General features: G+C 35.1%; 1 protein-coding gene across 1 annotated transcript in view; it reads left to right on the forward strand.

Moving 5' to 3' along the window:
• Sntg1 (syntrophin, gamma 1) overlaps positions 1-24,620 on the forward strand; it is an 852,919-nt gene that overhangs the window by 622,324 nt on the left and 205,975 nt on the right. The window contains exons 10-11 of the mRNA XM_013009280.1: positions 6,585-6,667; positions 14,598-14,728. Of these exons, the coding sequence (XP_012864734.1) occupies positions 6,585-6,667; positions 14,598-14,728 (214 nt within the window). The remainder of the gene's footprint in view (positions 1-6,584; positions 6,668-14,597; positions 14,729-24,620) is intronic.

A 24,620-nucleotide genomic window follows, 5' to 3' on the forward strand; every position in this document is an offset into this window, starting at 1 on the left:
GCAGCTCCTCCGAGCTTTGTCGGTATCCAAGATGGAGATCACTGGTGCTGGGGGGGAGGGGTGGCCTTCCCTCCTCTGCTCCCTGAGAAGGAGTGAGGATGTCGTGCTTGTACTCACGCCGAGTCTTGGATCCTGGGTCGTCTCTCTTCTACAAACTGCAGGATGAAGATGTCTGCTCCTTGTCGGTTCTTGCTGGTGTTGAGTAGAATCTGCTCACCTGCTGCGTCTGGCTCCTTCGTCCTGGACTCTTTGTGTGAGCGCCTCCGCCGGGACCCTGCTGCCGCCGCGGCGGCGGCTGCTGGCAAGGGCTCAGATGTGTCTTCTTGCCTTGGCTTTCCCTCTCTTGTCTAACTCTCTGTCCTTTGATGGCATACTTGGTGTGATTCTCTGGCTTAGGACTGTTCACTGGAACTCTAAAACTGCTTTCTATGCAAGAGCTTGTTCGGATTCCAGCTTCTCCTCCGCCATCTTCCCAGAACCTATTCTAATTATTAATGGCTTGCTGTTGTCACATTATTACTATTTAATGTAACCTCTTTAAAAATATTTGCCAACACCAAAGTTGAAAAGATACTCTCTCAATTGTTTTTCCTCAAAGTATAATGGCTATAAGTCTTCTGTTTACAATTTGATTGTGACTTATATGAAAAGGTTTTATCCATATCAAGTACGAAGCAAATTACATACACACAGAATATTATTCGACTATACATTTTTGAACCTATTCTAAATCTATTTGTTATTTCTTATTGCCAGTAACTCATATATCTATTTTTCTACCAAAGTCACACTATTCATTATTGCAGCATTATATATCTTCATGTGATTTAGGATGAGTTCTTTAACCCCAGTTCTTGAACTCCATGATTATTTGGCTTCCTTAGATCATTTCCATCATTTTTTATATGTTAGGAATGACATTCCAATTTCTACAGAAGCTCATTCATATTTCTGAATGTGAATAAAAGAAATTTGTAGAAAATGTGGAGACACACTTTAGTGTCTTACTTTCCCATTTATTGATATATTTTCTCAGCAGGATTTTAGATTTAAAATGGAGAAATCTTGAGATACTTTATACTTGTTAATTCAATTGCAAGCAATAATTGTCCAGCTATTGATAATTCATATAATACAAAATTATAAGAGGGGTTATCTATCAGGAGGGGTTATCTATCTATCTATCTATCTGTCTATCTATCTATCTATCTATGTCTCTCTGAGACCTGATCTCTATGTCTCACATCTTTACTCAACATTTTGCTCATGAGTCACATCTCTAATTCCAGCCTTTTGCTGTTTAAATAGAGATAAAAGTCTCTCAGACTGTCTTTCTGGGATGTATTCAAGCCAGTATTCTCAAACCTTAGGTTCATAAATATCTAGGATCATAGTGGAGAGACTCTGTCACCTAGCTTATAGTAGGATTATTTTTTTAAAAAGAATTGTCTGTCATTTAATAGTTTGGGCTCCCTTGTTAAAGATTAGGTGGCCAGAGTCTGTGGAATCATGTCTGGTCTTCAATTCTATTCCATTGGTCCTCAGACTTGTTCCTATGCCAGCACCAAGCTGTTTTTGTAACTACAGCTTTATAAAGTGCTTGAAGTTTGGTATTAATGTTCCTCCTGTTAAGAATTGTTTTTGCTATTCAGGGTCTTCTATTGTTCCATATGAATTTTTGGATTGCTTCTTCTATTTCATTAAAGAATATTGTTGGGGCCAGGTGCCAGTGGCTCATGCCTGTAATCCTAGCTATTCAGGAAGCTGAGATCTGAGGATCATAGTTCAAAGCCAGCCCGGGCAAGAAAGTCTATTAGACTCTTATCTCCAATAAACTACTGGAAAACTGGAAGTGGTGCTGTGGTTCATGTGGAAGAGCACTCACCTTCAGCTGAAAAGCACAGGGACACCACCCAGGCTCAGAGTTCAGGCCCCAAGACTGACAAAAAAATGTTGTTAGGATATTGCATTGAATTTGTAGATAGCCTTTGGTAGTATTGCCATATTCATGATGTTAATTCTCCCAATACCGGACCATGGGAGGTTTTTTTTTTTCCTATTTCTTTAAATCCGCTTTAACTTCCTTTTTAAAAGTTTTTACATTTTTTAAAGTTTTCATCATAGAAGTCCTTGACTTCTTTGGCTAAGTTTATTCCTAGGTATTTTGATTTTTAGAGGCTATTACAAAGAGTTGCTTTTTAAAAATTTTCAGCCTAACTCTTCTTATTGTTGGCATACAGAAAAGCAACTGATTTTTGTGGGTTAGTTTTATACCCTGCTACATTGCCAAAGTTTTGGATCAGCAGCTCAAAAAATTAAACCCACCAATAATAAATCCCCAAAGAAACAACCACCCATTAATAAGTAGTGTAACAAATTAAAAAAAACTCACATGCGTGAGGCCCTGGGTTCAATTCCTCAGCACCACAAAAACAGTAAAAGCTGGAAGTGGCACTGTGGCTCAAGTTGTAGAGCACTAGTATTGAGCTGAAGAGTTGCAGGAGAGAGCCCAGAACCAGAGTTCAAGCTCCACGACCACCACCAACAACAACAAAAATGAATGAAAAAGAGACTTCTCTGGAGAGGAAATAAGAATGGCCAATAGACACATGAAGAAATGGTCAAAATCTTTGGCCATAAAAGAAATGTAAATCAAAACCACATTGAGATTCCACCTTACCCCATTTAGAAGGGCCATTATCAAGAAAACAAATAATAACAGATGCTGGAGGGAATGTGGCCAAAAGGGAATGCTACTACACTGTTGGTGGGAATGTAAGCTGGTTCAACCACTCTGGAAATCAGTATTGAGATTCCTCAAAAGACTAAACATAGAACTCCCCTATCATGGAGCATTCCCACTCCTAGGCACTTATCCAAATGATCACAAGCAAGGCCACACTAAAGCTACCAGCACAACTTATGTTCATTTCAGTATTATTTACCATATATTTATATTATATATATTATATATAATATAATTATATTATATATATTTACCATATATATATATATATATACACACACACACACACACAATGGAATTTTATGCTTCTATCAGAAAGAATGGCATCGCCCCTTTCGTAAGGAAATGGAAAGGCTTGGAAAAAATCATATTAAGTGACGTTAGCCAGACTCAAAGGAACATAGGCTATGGTTTCCCTCATTTGCAATAATTCATATATGCCTTGGATAATCCTGGCAGAGAATCATAATAGTTCAATAGCTATGCACATATGACCATACAAAATTCTGCTTATTGAAATAAAATCCAAGATATGGAAACAGCAAGTCTTTTTTTTTTGGTTTGGTTCTTAACCTTGTTGTTACCAATGTACAGTACCTAGTTCTTTCTTCTTATTTTATTTTATTTTATTTTTATTTTTGCATTGGTTTATCCCTGGCAATAACTGTCTTTGATTCTGATACCCTGAGTCTTGTGTATACATTTGTCTGATCTGGAGAAGGGAAGGGGAATAACAAAATGCTGAAACAAGGACAAAGAATGTCTCCTTGCAACAATGATACTCAGAAGACACTTTTTCAGAAATGAACTTTACAACTTCTGGGGAGGTGGGGGAAAAGGCATAGGGAAAGGATAGTGGGAGAAAAACAAAAAGTAGGTAATAATGTTCCATAAGAAGTGTACTCATTACCTTACTCATGTAACTGTAACCCCTCTGTACAGCATCTTTACAATAAAATAAAATTTATTAAAAATATTTTTCTGCACATACAATTATGTCATCATCTATAAACACTGAACTTTTCTTTATCCTTTCCAATCTACATCATTTTCATTCGTTTTCTTGTTAATTGCAATGGCTAAGACCTTCAGAAAATCATTCAGAAAAGACATTATTTTTTTCATTAAGAAAGAAATATCCAGGCATGTTTTAACATTAATTATAATATTAGCTGTATGTATTTACAGAAACCTGTTATCAAGGTGAGGACATATATTCTATTTTAGTATACTGAAGTAAGTTTTAAAGATATCAATTGATGCGGAATTATCTCCATTATTTTTTGTAGATTTACTGATACTTTATTCTTTGTGGATTTGGTCAATCGTGTGTGTGTGTGTGTGTGTGTGTGTGTGTGTGTGTGCGTGCGTGCCAGTGTGGAGGGTAGTGCTTAAACTCAGGGCCTGGGTGCTGTCCCTTAGCTCCTTTGCTCAAGGCTAGAGCCACAACTCCATTTCCAGCTTTTTGGTGCTTAAATGGAGATGAGACTCATGGACTTTCCTGCCTGCTTTGGCTTCAAATTGCACAAATGTTGAATTGCAGTCCTCAGATATCAGCAACCTGAGTAGCTCAGATTATAGGTGTGAGCCACTGACAACTGGCAGATGTCATCAATTTTTTTAAATGATTTTGAATGTAAAACCAAGCTTGCATTCACTTCTTCATGAGGTGATTTTTTTAACACTCAGTTTGAAAATATATCATCTTATATATTCTTATATATATATATTCACATATATATTCTTCAGGTTTGTGTCATGAAACACCTTTATTTGTACTTTTCTATTTTTCTTATAACGTTTTATGAGGCTGCCGCATCAGATTTATTATGTCTTCACATAATTGTGGAATGGTAGTTCCTTTATTTCCAGGAACAATCTTTTTAATCAGGATATTATCTCCTACTTAATTATTGAATAAAAACCTTACAGTAATAGTCTGAGTCTAGAGTTACATTTCTTTTATGTTATTTAATTTTTAGAATGAATCTGTTATTATCTTTAAAATTCTTGGCTATGATCTTTAGTTTTTTTAACTATGCCATTAATTAATTTTTGTGAGATTCCCCCTATATTTTCATTATTGCCTTTAGCATTTGCTAACTTTACTAATGACCCTGTTTTCATTTCTCCATTGATAATCTGTGCTTTCTTACTTTCTGAAGAACTCATCTTTGACTTGATTAGTTTCTTTTATTACTTGTCATTTTTATTTAATGTCTTCCCAGTTATATTCCCATTTTTATCTTTATCTGTTTTTTAAAATTTACTTTGGTTTAATTTGCTCTACCAACTTGATTTTCTCTAAATATGAGTGGAATTCAGTGACCGTACACCTATACTCATTTAGTCTATAAATTTACATAATATTCACTTGATGATAGCTTAGGGTGAACTCATAGGATTACGTATGTTGTATTAAAGTAATAACTTGAACAAGAAAAATGTAAGTAAACTTTACAAGAGATAGCTAAAATAAAAATAAAAATGTAAAATTCTTTAGTTTTAAAGAGCAGAAAAATGTAGTCCAGGTTAGTATTCCAAAGAAAACCTCTGGCTTTCGTTTTAGAAGTAGGAAAATTAGAGAATTTTATAATAATAAAAGAGGAAAACAAAGTCTTTCATTCTATTGATCAATATACTATGTTAGGTATGATATGTAATGTTTGAAATTTAAAAAAATGTAAGTAGGAGGTGGGTGGCAGTGGCTTACACCTGTGATCCCAGCTACTCAACAGCCTGAAATCTAAGGATTATGGTTCATATTCAATTGGGAAGGAAAGTCTATGAGACTCTTATTTCCAATAACCCCCAGAAAATTAGAATTGGCTCTGTGGCTCAAAGTGATAGAGCATGAGCTGGGAAGGTGGCTCAGTGGTAGAGAGCTTGCCTTGGGTTCAATTCCTCAGCACCACATAAGCAGAAAAAGCTGGGAGTGATGCTGTGGCTCAAGTGGTAGAACGTTAACCTTGAGCTGAAGAGCCCAGGCCCAGAGTTCAGGCCCATGACTGATCAAAAAAAAAAAAGTGGTAGAGCACTAGCCTTGAGCAAAAAGGCTCATAGAAAGAGTTCAGTCCTTGAGTTCAAGCCCCATGATTGACAAAAAAAGTAGGATTTAGATATATTAATAGATTACATTTTCCAACATTGCCAACTCTAAAATAATATCCTTTGTAAAGCAAGGAATCAGTAGTCACGAAATATGCATTGTAATCCAGACTCTACTAGGTACTAAATGTGACATTTTAGAAAATTACAGGTGTCTAAGACACAAATTACTCATCTTTAAAAAATAGATACTACTAGGCTTCTCATGTGAATTTAATACAAAGTTTTGTTACTGCAATTTCACAAAATGAGATAGTTTTGGAGAGGGCATTTGAATATATACCAAGAGTACTTAGGAAGCCGGAGCCCATAAAAGGATTTATAACATGGATAGCTATGATTTCTAAATATAGAATTTGCAGAGAGCCAGAAACCTGACACAAAGAGGAACTTTGTAGATGAGTAACATCTTGCACAATTACAGGTCTGGTGCAGATCACGTTGGATAATGAAACAAAATAATGCATCTTATATGGCCAAATATTTTCTAAAGCTATAATGATCCAAAATAAAACATAAATATTCGTGAGTCACGTTCAGTGTCCAAATACCTGTAATCATTTAGCTTACTTGCAAAACACAGCCTTTTGTATAAGTGAAATGGGAGTTTATGTTAGCATGCAATTTACTTGTGAATATTGGGAATTCTTACAATTTTAATGTAGACTGTGCCAGTCTAGAAGGACGTGGAGTTCTGACTGCTGGAATGTTGTGATTTTGTTTCCTGCAGGTGCTCCAAGTGACCAGAGCAGTGGCACCTCTTCTCCTCTATGTGACAGTGGCTTGCACCTCAATTACCATCCCAACAATACAGTAAGAAGCCAATCTAGTTCAGACTAATAAAGATATAGCATAAGGAAAGCCCAGGAGAAAACATCCATCTTTGTAGTCTGCTGTTGAATCTGATTCCCATAAATACAAGATCCTTATTGCTTCATCAGCTAAGCAACCTAAAAAACCAAGAAAGATCACTAAAACGCCCGTTATTATTTTTATGCTGTTTTCTGCTATTGGGTTTGTATGAATTAAGTTTTTGGTAAGCTATGGAGATTTTTTAATTCAGGGAGTTCACAAATAATATCATACAATCGTTTTAGGACATTACATCTTATATGTAATTTCATGCTCTACATGATTTGATGTCATTTTATCATCAGTTTTTTCTTTTGAAATTATTTGGCTAACAATCCTTATCATTTGCTTCAATTTGTCACCAATCTCCATGCTAATACCAAAGACTTACTGCAAAATAAGAAAGCTAATATACACCTTATACTGAGATGTAATGGGAATGTCAAACTATCCATACATTTAGTAAAATGTGGAATTAACATGTTCATTTTATAGATAATAGTTTCAATAATTATTTTTAGTTTACAGTTTTCTATTTTATAACTAGTTTATATATATATATATATTATTGTAAAAATACTGTACAGAGGGGTTACATTTACATGATTAAGGTAATGAGTACATTTTCTACTATCAGAGATTATTTTTATAGTTCTGTTATGACTAGTTTTGAAACATCATGTTTCAGCTTTCCAAATATGCATTCTCAGGAAAAAAATTCTCCCTGGTTATCAGTAAACCTAACAATTATCCCCTGTGATCATAAATAAAAACTGTAACATGGCTGGTCTTCAGTAGGATTTTGTTTGCCTGTTAGACATACTGAAATAAAGCCTTCAGCTTCTGTTTGTGATTCATGTGCTTCATCCTCTATTTGAGGATTTCATTTGAGAAGGATTGAGGCATTTTATTTGGAAGGATTCTTTTTAATATGTTCAAGCCCAAGGGGTGTCCACTGTACCTAACACACAGGCATTCTGCTTAGCTAAATACTTCAGGCCCCCAGTCTCCTACTTTTCCTTTCTTTCATGATAAAGGCCAAAGGTCACTGCTACAAATGGAAGGATAGAACATAAATTCAACCACATTTAGATAGACTTATTGAACTCTTCTATTTCATTTTATTTGCCAGAGAAACAATTTCCTTATAATAGATAATATTTTCAGCAGGAATCTTCTGGGGATGATAAGATACAAGTGGTTTAAAACATTGGGCTTTTGATGAGAAAATAATGTGATTTTTTTTGTCTTGTCACCATCATTCTCAGGTCTGTAGTTATCTTACATTCCTCTTAGCAGTTTTCTTTTCAGGACTCTTAAGAACTAAGCTGGAACTCAGGGCCTCAATATACTAGTCAAGGCCTCTATACTGACAGAGTCTCCCATCCCCATTTTAAACCTCTTTATTAATAAATTTGTTTTGTGGTTTTCTTCTCTTCCAATCTATCTAATGCCCTTGATACTTCTAACACCTTTCCATATCATTTACCACGATGGTTTGTTGGCCCAGGCTGATGCCAGCTTTGTCTTTTCTGTAAGAGGCCCCTACATTTGGGAGCCAGTCTCCCCAACTACACTGAAAACTTGGTGTGTGTCTGCATGGTTTGATGAAATAGACAGGAACCCTGCAAGGCATCAACAGAGAAGGCAGAGGACTGATTTCCGCCAGAATATGGACCACTTCACCCTCTCCTTCCCTCAGTCTTCACTGGCTTCCTCTGAGAATTTTCTCACTAAGTGCTAGTCACAAAAATGAGTCTCTCCATCTCAGCTGCACTCACACACACAAAAGGAATATATTATAAAGTTACGTTACTTCACAGTGAGAGTACACATGATGGTGAAGTTTAGATTCTTGCTAAATATCCTTGACATTCTTAGTAATGAGACATAGAGAAGACATAAAAATATCTAAGGAACGAAGCCATTCTTATTTGTTTTTAATTCATTCCAACAAAGATAATATGGACTAATGACACCCATTAGCTAAAATTAGAGCAAGAAAAACATTCAGTAATTCTACAGCATAATTGTTTCAAATCAATCCAGTTGCATTAAATTCAAAGTAGATGTAGCTTTGTTGTGTTTTGGTTTTGCACACTGTCTTTCCATTTCAAACAGGCACACTGTGTTCTCATTTTGTGCTAACATTGCACTTATTTGGATATTGCTGGAATATTTTTACTGTATGTCAATTAAAGGTCCTTGTATTTTAGAGTGAAGATACAGTTAAATTGAAATAAAGCATGTTCAAAAATAAGAAAACATCATCACTGCATACCAATAAAGTTAATTTTTGCTGATAATGTACAGTGTAGAAACATTGTACTAGGTATTTTGGGGAGCAGTCAATTATGATTCCAAATCTGTAGACAAATCCACAATATCAACTTTCACATAATCTGACAAAATCAATGGTGATGAACATTGTTATAGCAGACAAGGCTGGCAACTTTGAACATCACACTTAGTTGGAATCTGGGTTTAGAAACTACAAAGTTCATACACTCTTGTTCACACATTTTAAATGTAGAAGGGATTTCAATGAGATTTTCTACACATGCACATAATGTGCTTTTATCACATTTACTCCTGAGGGCAGATGAACTACAGTCAGTCTTGACCACAGTTATGGTTGTGTTCCTCTGGCTTCTGTCTCATGCCATGGAGAGTTTCAGAACAGCAGAGCAGAGGCAGAGCATCTCCTTCAGTGGGTCTTCAGCAGGAAGGTGCTGAGAAGCACAGTTCCCACAGGGCCTCTGAACATTGTGGACATAAGGGAATATTGGCATCTATAAAGCTCTCAAATCCTCACTTCTGTCCTACATCTTTGAACTTCATTGTCCCTTCAATTGTTTTAATTGTTTTATATTTTTTATATTTGTAAGTTTGTTTTGCTTGGTCTTTTTAAGGTTTGTCTTTAAGTAGTTGTACAAAGCAGCCATCATTTAACAAAGCAGTTTATGAATAGAAACGTATCTTGGTCAACAGCCTCACCCATCTCTTCCCTATACCCTTCCATCAGTCTTATTAATTTTGTAGGATATACATTGAATTCTTGATGGCATATGTCCTCTCTTGTTCCCTTCCTTCATCTACCCCATTTCCCTTAATCCAACCCCAACCTTTCAAATGTTTATTTTGTTGAACTTTGACTTTGTCTCTTTACAGAATTAAACTATTTGATTACTCCCTAAATCTTTCATATTTCAGTTAATACAGTAAAATAAATTCATTTTTAAACTACTACATAAAAGCACAGAGTTATATGAAACTCCAGTTTAATTTTATTTTTAGGTGTACTAAGGTTTGAACTCAAGCCATCATCTTTTGTTTTTTGGGTTTTTTTTTCCTTACTTACTTTTCAGATATGATCTCACATTTGCTCCTGGAGGCGAACCTCAAGCTGCAATTCTCATATGTTCTTGCCAATATGTTAGTCACATGCCACTGGATTCAGGTTGCTAGTTTGATATATAGAATCTTGCTAATACCCAGATTGGATTCAAATTTAGATTTTACTATTAACTAATTCCTACAACCATGCACATTTTAATGCCTATGCCTTAAATAATCTTTAAGAAAATTTAGGGTGACTATATAATTGATTTTCTGAAGCATTCTCTTCACATTTTATGGAAGCACAGATCCTAAATATCAGGACAAAAAAGTCTTATATTAAAATAGGTTCAAAAGTGTATATTAAAATATAATCTATCAATTCTAGGTTTTCCAATTTGAGTGCATATAAGAGAGTTCTACTAGTTTTTAAATTAAGACACAGCCTTCTGAGCCCAGCCCAGGTCCAGTGAGTTTCTTCTCTCTGGAGATGAATACAGCCATTTGTTCTGTGCTCATGAAGAGACTGATTCAGGTCATATTTCCAGGAAACTGAGAAACATTTTTGTGATTATAAGCTCTAATGACTGCTTCCTATGTCAAATTATTCATATTCCAAGTCCTTAATCACTCATATTCCAAGTCAGTATTTGTCACTGCATACTCTTCTGTTTTGTTAAGATGTTATTGGTAGTTATTGTAGGGCATATGTTCATTTTGAGACAGAGTCTGCTTTAAAGTAAGGACCAAGAACATGCTGTTTTTTTTTACCATTCACATTACTGATATTTAAAAAAAAACAATGTTCTTGGCATTACAGCATAAATTTGTTTAAAAATAGTTATGGTTCTCATGATCATAAAATGTACTTCTAGGTCATTTTTGTATACTGTGCTGACTAGTTCTGATTGCTGTAACAAAGAAAAGACTGCAAAGTAAATTTGTAATCCCTTTTTGTAATAACAATAATTTTAAATGATACTAGGCATTCCACTGAAAAGAACTCTTCTACAATGTAATATGTCAGGTTTGATTATTCTATTAGTTTAAGTTGGACATTATTCACATTATTTTATTTTTCTCGTATCCATATTAGGGTTTGAACTCAGAGTTGCACTTTCTAGTAAAGTGCTATATCCTTGAACGAGCTTCATGGACCATGAACAGTGAGGGATTAATGATTACATCTCATGAAAATTGGGAACCATCTTTAACTTACCTAGTATCACATAACTGAGATGTAAAAACTTTTCAACTTTCTATTATTTTACATATGATTAAGACTTAAGTATGGTGATAGGTGTGTTGGCCCTGGAATTGGAGGAGTTGCTGGCCTGCATTGTAGAGTGCACATATGCACAAGGTCCTGGGAGGGTGGGCAGAGCCAGCACTAGACTGCCTTGGGCTGAGCTACAGGCCATGCTGTGAGCTGATACTCTAATACAAGTCCCACAACCTTGTGCATCTCATGAGCCATATGAACCAATATTTTTTAGCCTAGCTTCCCATAGGAATGTATGTATGTATGTATGTATGTATCTATCTATCTATCTATCTATATATATGTGTGTGTAAAGATACTGTCCAGAGGGGTTACAGTTACCACACAGATATAGGTATATTGACTCCCCATGTGACCTCTTGCAGACAAAAATAACTGTGACTGGCCTTTAAAAATGTGCAGTTTTAAGAAATGTACTCATTATCTTGCCCATGTAATTGTAACTCCTCTGTACACTATTTTCACAATAAAAAATGTGCAGTTTATTTATTTTACTTTTTTAAAATTAAAAATTCCCTCAAAGATTTTAGCCTATTTTTAGAAACAATTTCTACATTGTTTCAATACATTTAAAAATACTTTTTACCTTTTTCATTTACTAAGAAGGCATGTGACCATATTCACCATAATCTTAAATTAAATCAAGTTTATATGTTTCCAAGATTTTCTTCCACACTAAAAGTATGATTATCCATATAGTGGCAAGTAATGATATTTTCAATATATGTAAGTTTCTCTTTATGTTCATATTGTTATAACTTTGGTTTTTATTAGACCTTTCCCTTACTTTTCTTACTACATAATTCACCATAGTTATACATCCCCTCTCCAGGGAACCCAAGACCATATCTTTGCAAATAAGATAAAATAGATTGTACTAACCAATCTTTCTAAAAAAAAAAAAACAGCCTGTAGGTTTTGATTTTGTTTTCTCTGTAAGATGATCAGAATAATATCTTTGTCTTGCAAAGCTATCACATGAGGCTTAAAAAAAAGCATGGAAAAAAGTTTAGGGCAAGATTATTAAGTAGCAGTTGTGAGGCTACTGTTGGAGCTGGTGAGGGTGTTTTTCCTGGAAGATTCGTTTCCAAATAGACTTGTCAATTAGTCAACCTGATTAGTTTTCTGAAAACCTATGTCCTGACCCTGTTCATTTACTACTATGGAATGATGCTTCTGATGAGATGGCTATTACCTGTAAATGTCAAATTTCCTTTAGCCTTCTGAAAATGCAAACATTATCATGAATCTCAGTGCTAGGTTATCACTTAAGTAATTTTTTCTGACTATTTTCACCAAGCATGACTGTTATTAAAACCACTTTAAGAATAGGCAAAGCAAAAGAGATAGTTTCAGTAACTTGACCTTTGGTTAATGGAAAACTTAATTGGAAAATTGGTTTCAAACCTGGTAATCTGGTTCTTACAACCTAAGCTTTCAGCACCTTGTAAGGATTGTTACCCAGCTGATCAGTGTCACTTGCCAAGCACCCATGATCTTTGACATGAGCCAGCAGATAGACTGACAGGAATACCTGGACAGCTGTAGTCCAGAAACAGAGACATCTGTGTGTGCAATCACCAGGTAAGCATTGAAAGCAATGGTCTTTCATCAAAGGTCTCAAGGCTGAGAGGACCAGGTGATCCCCTGCCACTCGCCACCCGCACTTTTGGCATATTCTGAGCAAAGCTGTGTTCCCTTTCCTAATCCATTTAAAGAAATTATCACTTGAGGATAGTGCTTAATAATGTTTAACCAGAGAGTTTAAAATCTAGAGTAAAATAGAAACTTCTGACATCACTACTCAAAACTTAATGAATAAAAGGATTAGTGAACTAGCCAGGTACCAGTGGCTCACACAACTATAACCAGGTACTCAAGAGATCTGAGTAAAGTGAGAACTGGAGGTGTGGCTCAAGTGGTAGAGTGCTAGCCTTGAACATAACAGCTATGAGATAGTTCTCAGGTCCTTAATTCAAGCCCTGGTATTTCCCCTCCCCCGCAACCAGCACACACAATTAGTAAATAGAAACAAACTGAACGGAGACATAATCTGTAAATGGTCATTGCTGATGCCAAAGAAGTATTTCAACAGCAAATTTGGAATAAACTCTCAAATGTAAAAGCTCAGTTATTTTTCCCCTATCATAAAGGACCATTCATAGGACATACAAGGATATTCATAGGACCAAATTTAAAAGGCTTAATAGATATGTGCATATGATCATATAAGATAATATTTTTTGCAAAACAAACCCCCAAAACAGAAACAAGAAAGGCTTTTTGTTGTTAAAAAAGAAAAAGAAAAGTGAAACCTCTTAACAAAAATTGCAATACATATATTTTAAACCAACAGTAGTTGCCTTGATCTGACAGAAAAAAACTATAAGAAATTGTAAAAAGTTTATAAAATGAAGCTAAAACAAAGACTTAAATCTTCTTTGGATGTGATTTTGTAGTGGAAAAAATATTTGCAAGTAACTGATAAATGAAAACGCTTGTAATGAAACTTAGCAATGAACAGGTCCAGAAAGAGCTTGGCTAACTGAAAAATGATTGCTTTTAGTTTTGTCTTACATTCTCTTCAGTCCCTGTTTTGCCCCATCTCTCCCATTCTTGAACTGTTTTCTTTAATTTTTTTCTGCCTCTCCCCACCCATGGTTTCCAAGCATTTTCATGAGACTTAACTTCTGAATGAACTCTTCCTCACTTCTCAGAGAATTCCATTAGCAGTAACCTTAGGAAATGAAATTCTGGTGCTAGCTATACTGATGTCTTCATATGAAGATGAGATAATGAAGGCTTTGAGAGTCTCTAAATGGGCTGGGTGCTGGTAGCTCATGCCAGGAATTCTAACTATTCAGAGGACCGAGCTGTGATGATTGCCATTCCATGCCACGCAGAGAAGAAAAGTCTGTGAGACCTTTATTTCCAATTAACCAAATTAATTACTCATTTAACCAATCAATCCCAAACCCAGGAAGTGGAGGTTTGGCATAAAAGATAGCATACCACTCTTGAGCATAAAAGCCTAGCAAGACAAGGTGGCTCTAAATTCAAGCCTAAGTACGAGCACACAGGTGTGTATGCATGGGTGTACTTGCCACAACACACACACACACACACACACACACATATGAATCTATAAACATTTTGAATGTGTAAGAGATGGTAATATCCCCCTGAAGGAGAAGGCTGTTTTTTGATACAAAGACTTAAGTCATCAGAAGAGAAAGAAAGACTTCTGGATGTTCTATGTGCTCTTTTCAGGACTCGTTGTCGTGCTCCTCCTGGCCCACCTCTCCAGGTCTGCGGTGGGAGAAGCGGTGGTGTGATCTGCGGCTCATCCCTTTGCTGCACTCCAGGTTCTCCCAGTATGTGTCCGGGACCGACCTCAGTCGGTGAGTCCATGCTTGGGGATCTGAGTCCTGCTGATTGAAAGACATACTCAGATTCACACCTGAACACCATAGATCTCTATAGTCTAGTTTTTAACATATTTCCAAACAGAGAATGAATTGCCTGACAATAGTCTAATTCAACAAACAGAGAATTAATTGCATGACAATAATCTAATTCAACAAAACATTTACAAATTTGGTTGCCTTCTTGACTTTTCTGTTTACTGTTGTCATGATTCAGTATGTCTCAAAATACAACTTCATTGGATTTCTCCTTGTGTTAATTATAGTGAAGAAGTTGCATAGCTTATTATCTACTTTATTAATTATTTTGTGATACTGGGGGATGAAATTCTATGCCTGTGCACAGCAGTTAAATAATTGCTTTACCCTTAAGCTACAGACTCAGTGTTGTGTAGCTTAGCTTTAAGTTATTCTGATATTAATACCTTTTAAAATAAATGAATGCTTGTGATTGAAGGTATTTTAAAATGAATGCTTATGGTTGAAAGATATTTTACTCTATCAGTTAGTTTTCCTAAAGTTTCATTTTTGTTTTTTCTAAAGGACTTCATTAAATATTAAATCAAAGATATGCTTTTCTTTCTTGTTTCTGTTTCTTTGAATTCCTTAATTTGGATATTTGTTCTTATACTTTTCTGAGAGAAAAATGTCAGGGACTAGAAAGTTTTCTGCAAAGGCCTGAATACTGTCTGTTTCTAGCTTTGCTGGGCAAGCTGGGATGAGAACTGACATGCAAGTGGAAGACCAGTTCTGTTCACTTTGCTGAAGCCTGGGGTAGGGGCCCAGAGGGAAGGGCACTGATCCTGTTGAGTTTTGGCCACATTAGGAGACAAATATTATGGCTAAAAGAGACTCTGATTTAATTGCTGTATTTCCAAGTCTTAAACTAGCAGATGACAGGCTTTGCTTGGAGTTTTTCTTGTTTTGCCATTGGCCTTTTGTATGGGGCTGGAGACTTCTGGAACATCCTACCAAGGATATGTGACAGGAAATAATGAAATCCAGAAGACTCAGCATCCTGTTAGTCAATGCCTAGGTCCCATAGCAACCGGTCATATCTCTCCCCCTTGCTAGCCCTTTTAGGTAGAAGCATTTTAGTTGCTTTAGGAGCACCTTGAAAGGATGGGGTTACTCTTTCTTGGCCAGGGTTGGAAATCCACAAGAGTTGATATTTATGTCTTTTCACTCGCTTAATGAAAGTTCCTAAATTGTGAGCCACTGACAATTTAAAAGTGTACTGCAAGATTTCAAAAGATTTGAGGATTTTCTAATCACTGCTTGTATTATTGTTTTCTATAAAACTTCATTTTGGATGTTTCCAATGCTTTGGTATTTGCTGAGATTTGATTTGACCCAGCATGTGAATAATTTGCACATATGTTCTATTTTGCACTATATATTAATTTTAATGCAGTGGTCCACAATAGTTCAGTTCATGTGTGTTTATTAGGGGTTCTGACCCAGTATATTTTTTTCTTAATAAAATTTCTGTCAGTGCATTGTGTCACATATTGAGATGGCTGTTAAATATTTCATTATGAAAATTGACTTTTATATTCTTTCTTTTAGTTTGTTGATATTTTCTCTGTGTATTTATTTCTGTTATTAGACACAAGAAAGTTTTAGAATTTTTGTAACTTTTTTATCCTGATAAAATATCCTGTTTATTGTCTCTAAGAATGTTTTATCTCTATTATTCTAAATAGATAACTAGATTTTGTTGATGAATAATTGCTGATACAGTTTACTAGCTATTTCTTTCAACTTGCCATAGTCCTCTAGAAAAAATATCTTTTCGGAGTTTCATATGTTACACAACCACCCTTTTTTTGTTTTTAATCCAAAATAACAATGTTAGTCTTTCAATTAGGTTAGTCAGATACCTTTTAGGGTGATTATTGTTTTCTTTTTTTGGGGGGGGGTTCGGTCGTGGGGCTTGAACTCTGGGCCTGGGCGCTGACCCTGAGCTCTTCAGCTCAAGGCTAGCACTCTACCACTTGAGCCACAGCGCCACTTCTGGCTTTTTTCTTTTTGATTATGTGGTGCTGAGGAATCGAACCCAGGGCCTCAGGCATGCAAGGCAAGCTCTCTACCACTGAGCCACCTTCCCAGCCCCTAGGGTGATTATTGTTATACTTGGGATGGTATCTATTCTCCTATTTGTCTATGCAACATGTTTGTTTTTAATGATTTAATTTTTTTGAAGATAATTGCAGATTTTCTTACAGTTGTAATTAAAATACATGGGACACTGTTAATTAATTAATTAATATTTAATTAATTAAGTATTAATATCTTGCAAAAGTGAAGTATGTTAGCTGGGTGCTGGTGGCTCATGCTTGTAATCCTAACTACTCAGGAGGCTAAGATCTGAGGGTCACAGTTCAAAGTCAGACTGGGCAGGAACATCCTTGAGACTCTTATCTCCAATAAACCACTCAGAAACCTGGAAGTGGTTCTGTGGCTCAAGTGGTAGAATGCTAAGCCTTGAGCTGAAGAGCACAGGGACAGCTCCCAGGCCCAGAGTAAAAAAACAAACAAACAAAAAAAAAACACTGAAGTATATTATCTCAACCTCAAATTTGATATTGATACAGTCCATTTTCCAAAGACATTTTACATGTAAAATCCATGTGTTTGCATGTGTGCTCAGTTTTATGGAATCTATCACATGTATATATTTCTGTGTATACCAATATAGCCAAATGTTTGCAACACCCCAAGTTCCCCTGTAACAATACTATTACAACACTAGTATCACTCTTGCTCTGCTATCTGCACCCAGCCTCTAACAACTACTAATCTGTTCTTTATCTCCATCACTTTAATGTTTTGAGAGCATTAGATTAATATAATTCTATACCTTTTAATCTTATTTGATTGGCATTTTTGTTTAGCATAATTCTCTAGAGACTCTTTCCAAAGACTTGCATTGCTCAATTGTTCATTCATTTTAAGAATAGTATTTCATGGTATAGACGCACATTTCCATATTGATCATTTGAAGGACATCAAGTCTTGAGCTCTTCTAGCCCAGAGTCCTATAGATATAGGTGTAGAGTTTTTTTCCCCTGTTTGGATTATAATTACTGGATTATATTGTAGCATGTGTAATTCTTTAAAAATAGACTTATTGAGGGTGACTTTACAAACTTGATGTAATTTTAATCCCTCTATACATCACCTCTATAATAACAATAAATCAATTTTTTAAAAAAGAATGTACAAATGTTCTAATTTCTTCAGCACTCTGTCAACACTTGGTTTTCTCACGACCTTCAGTTTAACATTCTAGTATGTAGTGATATGTCATTGGGATCCTGACTTTTGTATTCTAGTTGAACATCTGCTTATCTACATTTTTTGTCAGTCACTAGTATTTCTTCTTTCTTAAAATGTTAGCTTATGTCTTGTGCTCATTTTGTCTTTCCTTCTTTCCTTCCTTCCTTCTTTCCTTCATTCTTCCTTTGTTTCTTTCTTTAGACCTTTAGTGTTGTCTTAATCTTGCCTATAAGTCCACAAATACACAATTTATCAATATAACCAATTAGCTCTTTCTCAGGAAATGCTAGAAATTTAGCACTCAATTCTTTGTGCCTTTCCTCTATTTGGGGATAATTTTGATAAATTTTTATTAACACAAATGCTTTAATGTTTCAAGATATATTAATGTTTTCAAATAACTATTGATTCTAATATATCGTACCATTAATCTTTCTATTCTTTCATTCTAGTCCTTTAAGAATTCTCTTAATGTCATTAATGCTATTTTCTAAGATGTGTATTTTTTTCAGTTTTTATGTGAAGGCATTGAGGTAAATTAATTACTACTCAAAAGGAATTGTTTGAATGAATCTAGATGACTCTTCACCTCTTTATTATTCTGGCACCTCTACACATCAACAGTGTTTAGCAAGTGAATTAATTACACTCAACATTATTGTAGTCAGAAGCAATTATAGACAGGGCACTATTCAAAATGGAATTCATGGCAATTCAGATTCAAGAGCTATTTTATTGTTCATTTATTCCCTAAATAAAGGTTGATTCAATGTCTGTAAGTGAAAGGCATTTTGTTTGTCCCTTTCCATGAAGAAGCTCACTGACAGATGGCAGTGGATTCAATGAGGGGAAAAAATGAATACATAACAGATTAGTGATGACAAATACAGCAAAGTTAAAAAAAAATTTACCTTGGTCCCAAATCTATGATGTGCTGACCTCTGGAGGCTGTATTACTAACTTCTGAATCCTCCTGTATTGTTAACTACTGAGATCTTGTGGATTGAGGTTTGAAACCAGCCTGGGCAGAAGAATCTGAAAAGACTTCATCTCCAGTTAATCTTCAGAAATCTAGGCATGTTTCAAGTGGTAGAGTGTCAGTCCTGAACAAGAAACCAAACAGACAGTCTAAGTTTGAGACCCTGAGTTCAAACTCCAATACTTCCAGAAAGAAGGAAAGAAAGAAAGACAGAAGGAAAGAAAGAATGAAAGAAAGAAAGAGAGAAAGAGAAAGAAAGAAGGAAAGAAAGAAGGAAAGAAAGAAAGAAAGGAAGGAAGGAAGGAAAGAAGGAAGGAAAAGAAAGAAAGAAGGAAAGAAAGAAAGACCTAATATATTCTTTATTGGTGGTGTTCTCATAATAACCCATAATTTTATGTTTGTGTTTTTTTTTAATATTTACAACCAAGTTGTATTCTTATGTACATGTGAAATGACAAATTATAATATTTATTACTGGCAAAAAAGTTTGTGTTTACTATGTTATTTTAAAAACCCTGATTTTAGAAATAAATATCTGTTTTTTCTTTTCCTTTTTTATTTATAGTCTTTAAGTAGTTATGTAAATGGAGTAATGTTTTTAAGGCCTGAACTTAGGGCATGGATGTTATTGCTTTGCATTTTTTGCTCCTCTAGTGCTTTACCACTTGACCCAAACTCAATTCTGTATTTTGCTGGTTAATTGGAGATAAGAATCCCATGAACTTTCCTTCCCAGACTGGTTTTAAACTGTAATCTTCTGATTTCCAACTAGCTAAGATTTTTAGGCATAAGCCACCAGCCTCAGATCATATTTTTTAATTCTGAAGCAAATATGCTATAATATGATAATACAAAGTTCAGTATATTAAAATAGGAAGAAAGAAGATTTAAATATTTTCTTGTCTTTTACCTTTTTAACCTTTATTTTTCTCATGTGCAAAATAAGGCTATGAATACATTTGTTTATGGATATATTTAATATTATTATTAATATATTATTAATGTATACTTGTAAAATTGGAAAAAAATAGTGTTCATTTCTTGGGAGGCTTGTTCTGAGTCACACATGTGTTAGCAATGTTCTCTATCATAGTTACATTCCCAGCCCACATATTTACCTCTGTATCTGGTTCTTTAACATAATATATGGCTCTCAAGGCCTTACTTAGTACTTATTAAATGAGCAATAAAGAAGAATAAAGAGCAATGAAGAGTTTATTCTTTAGTTGGCCAGAGTATTATCTACTTTTTGCTTTGTAAACACCATAAAATCACAAGTATTTAAATGAAATCTCTGTAAGTAATAGTCTTACTTTATTAAATTACAAACAAGATCCTTATACTTCTATTCAAGAATTCATATCCCTTTTCATCCAGGAGAGAAGGCATTTGAGAAGATTTTGTGGGTAAGGTTACTGTCTGGCCAGTGTGAGGAGTGGTGTCCGTGAGTGCTTTCTATAGTGCCATCATCTTGTTAAATAATAGAACCAGGTTTGAAGCTGGCTTATAATCAGCACTGTATCTATGGCTGTTTTAAGAGTAACTTTTAGTGATTTATATTTTTCTGGCTATGAGGAGGATGCAGAATTCATAAACATTTCAAGCATAAGAGAAGTGCAAAGGGAGAAAGAGAAAGGGCTATCTATGATACTGTAAGATCACCAAAGATCTCGAAAACAAGCTTTTAAGTAGAAAAAAGTGGTTGTTCATAACTCTTAAGGAAATTACTGAGGAAGCTAAGAAATAGTAATTACTGCTATGTGATAATGGAAGGAACAATTTTAGCAGCAAACTGAACTGAAATATTATCAGAAAGATATGGTAAAGATAGTGACACATGTATAAAGGACATTCTACTCATGAAGTATAGTGAAAGACAAAAAAGGAATTACAAATGGATGGCATGTCGTAATCATAGTTACAGAATAAGAAGACATATTCACTAGGGAAGATGTTAATAATGAGAAAGAGTACCCATGATCCAACCATCCAAATTTGTTTTTTGGGGTTTTTTTTTGGTCGTTGGGCTTGTACTGGGCTTGGGCACTGTCCCTGTGCTCTTCGGCTCAAGAAACAGTGTGCTCACTTGACCACTCTATGGCTTGAGCCAGGGTGCCACTTCTGATTTTCTATTGGATTATTGGAGATAAGAGTCTCACAGACTTTCCTGCCCAGGCTGGCTTTGAACCACGATCTTCAGATCTCAGCCTCCTAAATAGCTAGGATTACAGGCATGAGCCACTGACTCAAATATTTATTTTCATAGTATAAACACAAAGCACGCCTCACCACTTCTTTCTATGACATATGCTGTGTGGTTGAGGAAGATAAAAGTGCAAGCATCTCCTTTATCTTCACAGTTGTCCCTTGATATCTTTGGGCCACTGGCTCCAGGAACTGTCATGGGTATCATAATCAATGGAAGGTCAAATCACTTACATAATATGACTTAAAGTTTGTGTGGAACTTACATATGTGATGGAACTTACTTCTGGACTCTTTAATTTATAATGCATAATATAAGTGCTATGAAATCAATGCTTTTTTATAGTCTTTAGGAATAATGACATGAAAAAATATATTTACCTGATCCACACAGACACAAATACTTTCCACCCACAGGTATGGAAAGTCCTTAGCATGGCTGTCACTGGAAATGTTCATACTTCCTTCAAACAATTTTAGATCAATTTTGCAACATTCTCCTAACTTGAGACAATTAACTCTACCAATTTTCCTGTGGTTTTGTTAAATTTTTGATAGATTTATTTAAAAATACCATGTGGTATTTCTTGTAGCCAGAAAAAATTTGAGTACCTTGAGAGAATGATAGGCTAATCTTATCAGTTGAGCAGAAAAGCTCAAAATCTATGCACATATGACTATATAAGATGACATGTCCATTTATATATACAATGTATCTTGATCAGAGTCACTTCTAGCATCATTTTGCCTCCTCGTCCACTTTCCATTCCTAGTCTCATCAATAATTTTTGTTTCACTTTTGCTCTGTTCATTACTTTTTTCAAGGAAAACTGGTCTGTTAGGAAGAAAAGGCTATACATTTAATTCAAATGGAATTATTCAGAGTTGAAAATCACTATATAAGTCTGGGTGCTGGTAAGTCACATCTGTAATCCTAACTACTCTAGAGGATATTAATTGGAAGCCAGTCTAACAGAAATGTCCACCATTAACCACGAAAAATCAGAAATGGAAGTGTGAATCAGGTAGCATAGCCTTGAGCCAAAAAGCTAAGGGACAGCACCTATGCCCTGAATTCAAGTTGTAGTAGCAGAAGAAGAAAAAAATAGGGACAAGTAGAAATCCAGGTACTAGAAAATGCTAGGTTAAAAAAATTATAATCTGTATGAATGAACAGAAAGCCTTGAAAGAGGAAGAATGTTGATATAATCTGAGTAGATTTGTTTAATGGAGCAGGATAATTAGAAAGTATAACATAGGTATGCTAATTTAGTGGCAATGGAAAAGAAGAGATTATAGTAAAAAAAAACATAATTATGAGAATATGCCTCAGCCTAAGGGCCTGTTTTGAGTTACACCAGATGTCACTTATCAAAAGCAAGGCCTTGCTGAAGTAGACTGATGAGGTTTTGTTTTGTTTTGTTTTTGTGCTGATCCTGGTGCTTGAACTCAGGTCCTAGCACTGTCCTTGAGCTTTTTTGCCTGATATAAACAAGACAGGTGCTGCATTCTTTATTCTACAGATAGAGAAACTGTAGGTGAGAGTTACATAATGTCAGCAATTCTCAGAAAATTAGAGTTGGGTAGAAGGCCTTCCAAATGCACTAATGGAAGGAATGTTACATTTACAGAAGAGCACAGGGTTTCTCTTTCAAATCACAAGGAAGATTGATTAATAAGACTTGGAAGATGAGTCACAAATATAGTTAGGAAGGAACCCTTATGGAATTCAATAAACACTTTTATATTTGAGCTTGTAAAAAAGAAAATACAAGAGGCAATGAAAAAGTAGGGCCAAGAAAACACAGCTGGTTTAGACAGAACTGATTCCACTGCTTGTGAGGTGCACTCAATGAGAAACAGTGATCATAATGAAATCACCAGCCTGAGAATCCACTTTTTCTTTCTTTCTTTCAACATTCTCACCACTAATTACTTGTGAGATCAAGTAAGTGCTCTGATTCTGGGAAACTCGAGTCAGTGCTATTTGCTCTGTCCACAGAACCACTATCTGGAAACCGATTATTATGATTTTTGTCTTCCATATTGCAATCATACCCTTCTCTCATCTCTCTTAACCTTCGTTTCTTTTTCTGTCTTGTTAAGAAGCAGAGAAAGATATTTCTAAAATATAAATGTGATCTTTCCATTCCAAACCTGAAATGTTAACATTAGTTCTCTCTGACCTCAAGGTGAGGTAGAAATGCCACAGCCAGATCCACAAAGCTCATACCGATCAGGTATTGCTTTGTTTCCAACATTGTATATTCATTTAAAATGACCAATGACCTATATTTCTCACAATATGCCATGCATTTCAGGTCTCTGGTCTTTATTTTTGGATTAATTATCTCCTGCCTACAATCTGTGCTTTCCTTTGTCTCCTCAAAAAACTCTGGAGTAAATTTGACTATACTCTATCATTATCCAGTTAAAAAAGCAATTTCAAAATCAAATGCTTTCTAATGCGTTAAAAAATCTGTTAAACTAATTGTTTTATTCTACTTGAACTGACACTCTTTAACCTCAATGCCATATCATCTAATATTCGTAGATTAAAGTATCCTCCTAACTTATCTGACACCATATCCTCCATGACTCTCATATTTAACCAATGTGGTCCTTCTGCAAAACTCATCCATGATACTCTGCCGGCTTCACACTCCTGTAAGACTTAGACAGCCTTCTGTATACTAAGCTGAATTCTTCATACTGGTCTCCCGGTGTCCTCATGGCAGAGGCAAACCAGTAATTGAAAACTTACATGTTTTAGATTCTGAAATTCTTGTTCCTTTTGCACATTACCCCAGAGTCTCCCTTTTATCTGTTTCACCTCTCATGAACTTATCCTGCTGCATCTGCCTTCATGTGGAATAAAATCAACAATGAGTAAAAACATGAAATATTAATGGAATTAATTAGAAATGTAAATATATTCATGTGTATGCATATGCTCGATTAAAAACTGTTTATGAATTCTTACTGGAAGCAGTGTATATTTCATACAAGGAAGACTAATTTGTATTTTAAATGAGTAAAACTATTCTGAAATTCAATAATACTATGAATACTTCTTATTGCCAGAGCAATGATCAAAAATCCTCAGCAAAGTGTCAAACCATTATGCAGAGTGGAAAATCAACCTGAATTTAAAACAAGATAACTAACTCTGTAGCTGTTTCACTGTTATTTTGTGTGAATATACTCAATATTATTCTATTATTACCATGAACATTAATGTCTCACAATACAGAATTAATGAGTTAACAAGTCTCTTGATTTCAGAACATATAGGACTAAATTAGTTGAAATCAGAAGATCGATAACTACTGTCGATGTTAAGTCAGAGAAATTACTATCTAAAGCTGTATTTAAAAAATGTAATATAATTCTGCTGAAGTT

The sequence above is a fragment of the Dipodomys ordii genome, unplaced genomic scaffold (assembly GCF_000151885.1).
Source record: "Dipodomys ordii isolate 6190 unplaced genomic scaffold, Dord_2.0 Scaffold9, whole genome shotgun sequence".
NCBI classification, from domain to species: Eukaryota; Metazoa; Chordata; class Mammalia; order Rodentia; family Heteromyidae; genus Dipodomys; species Dipodomys ordii.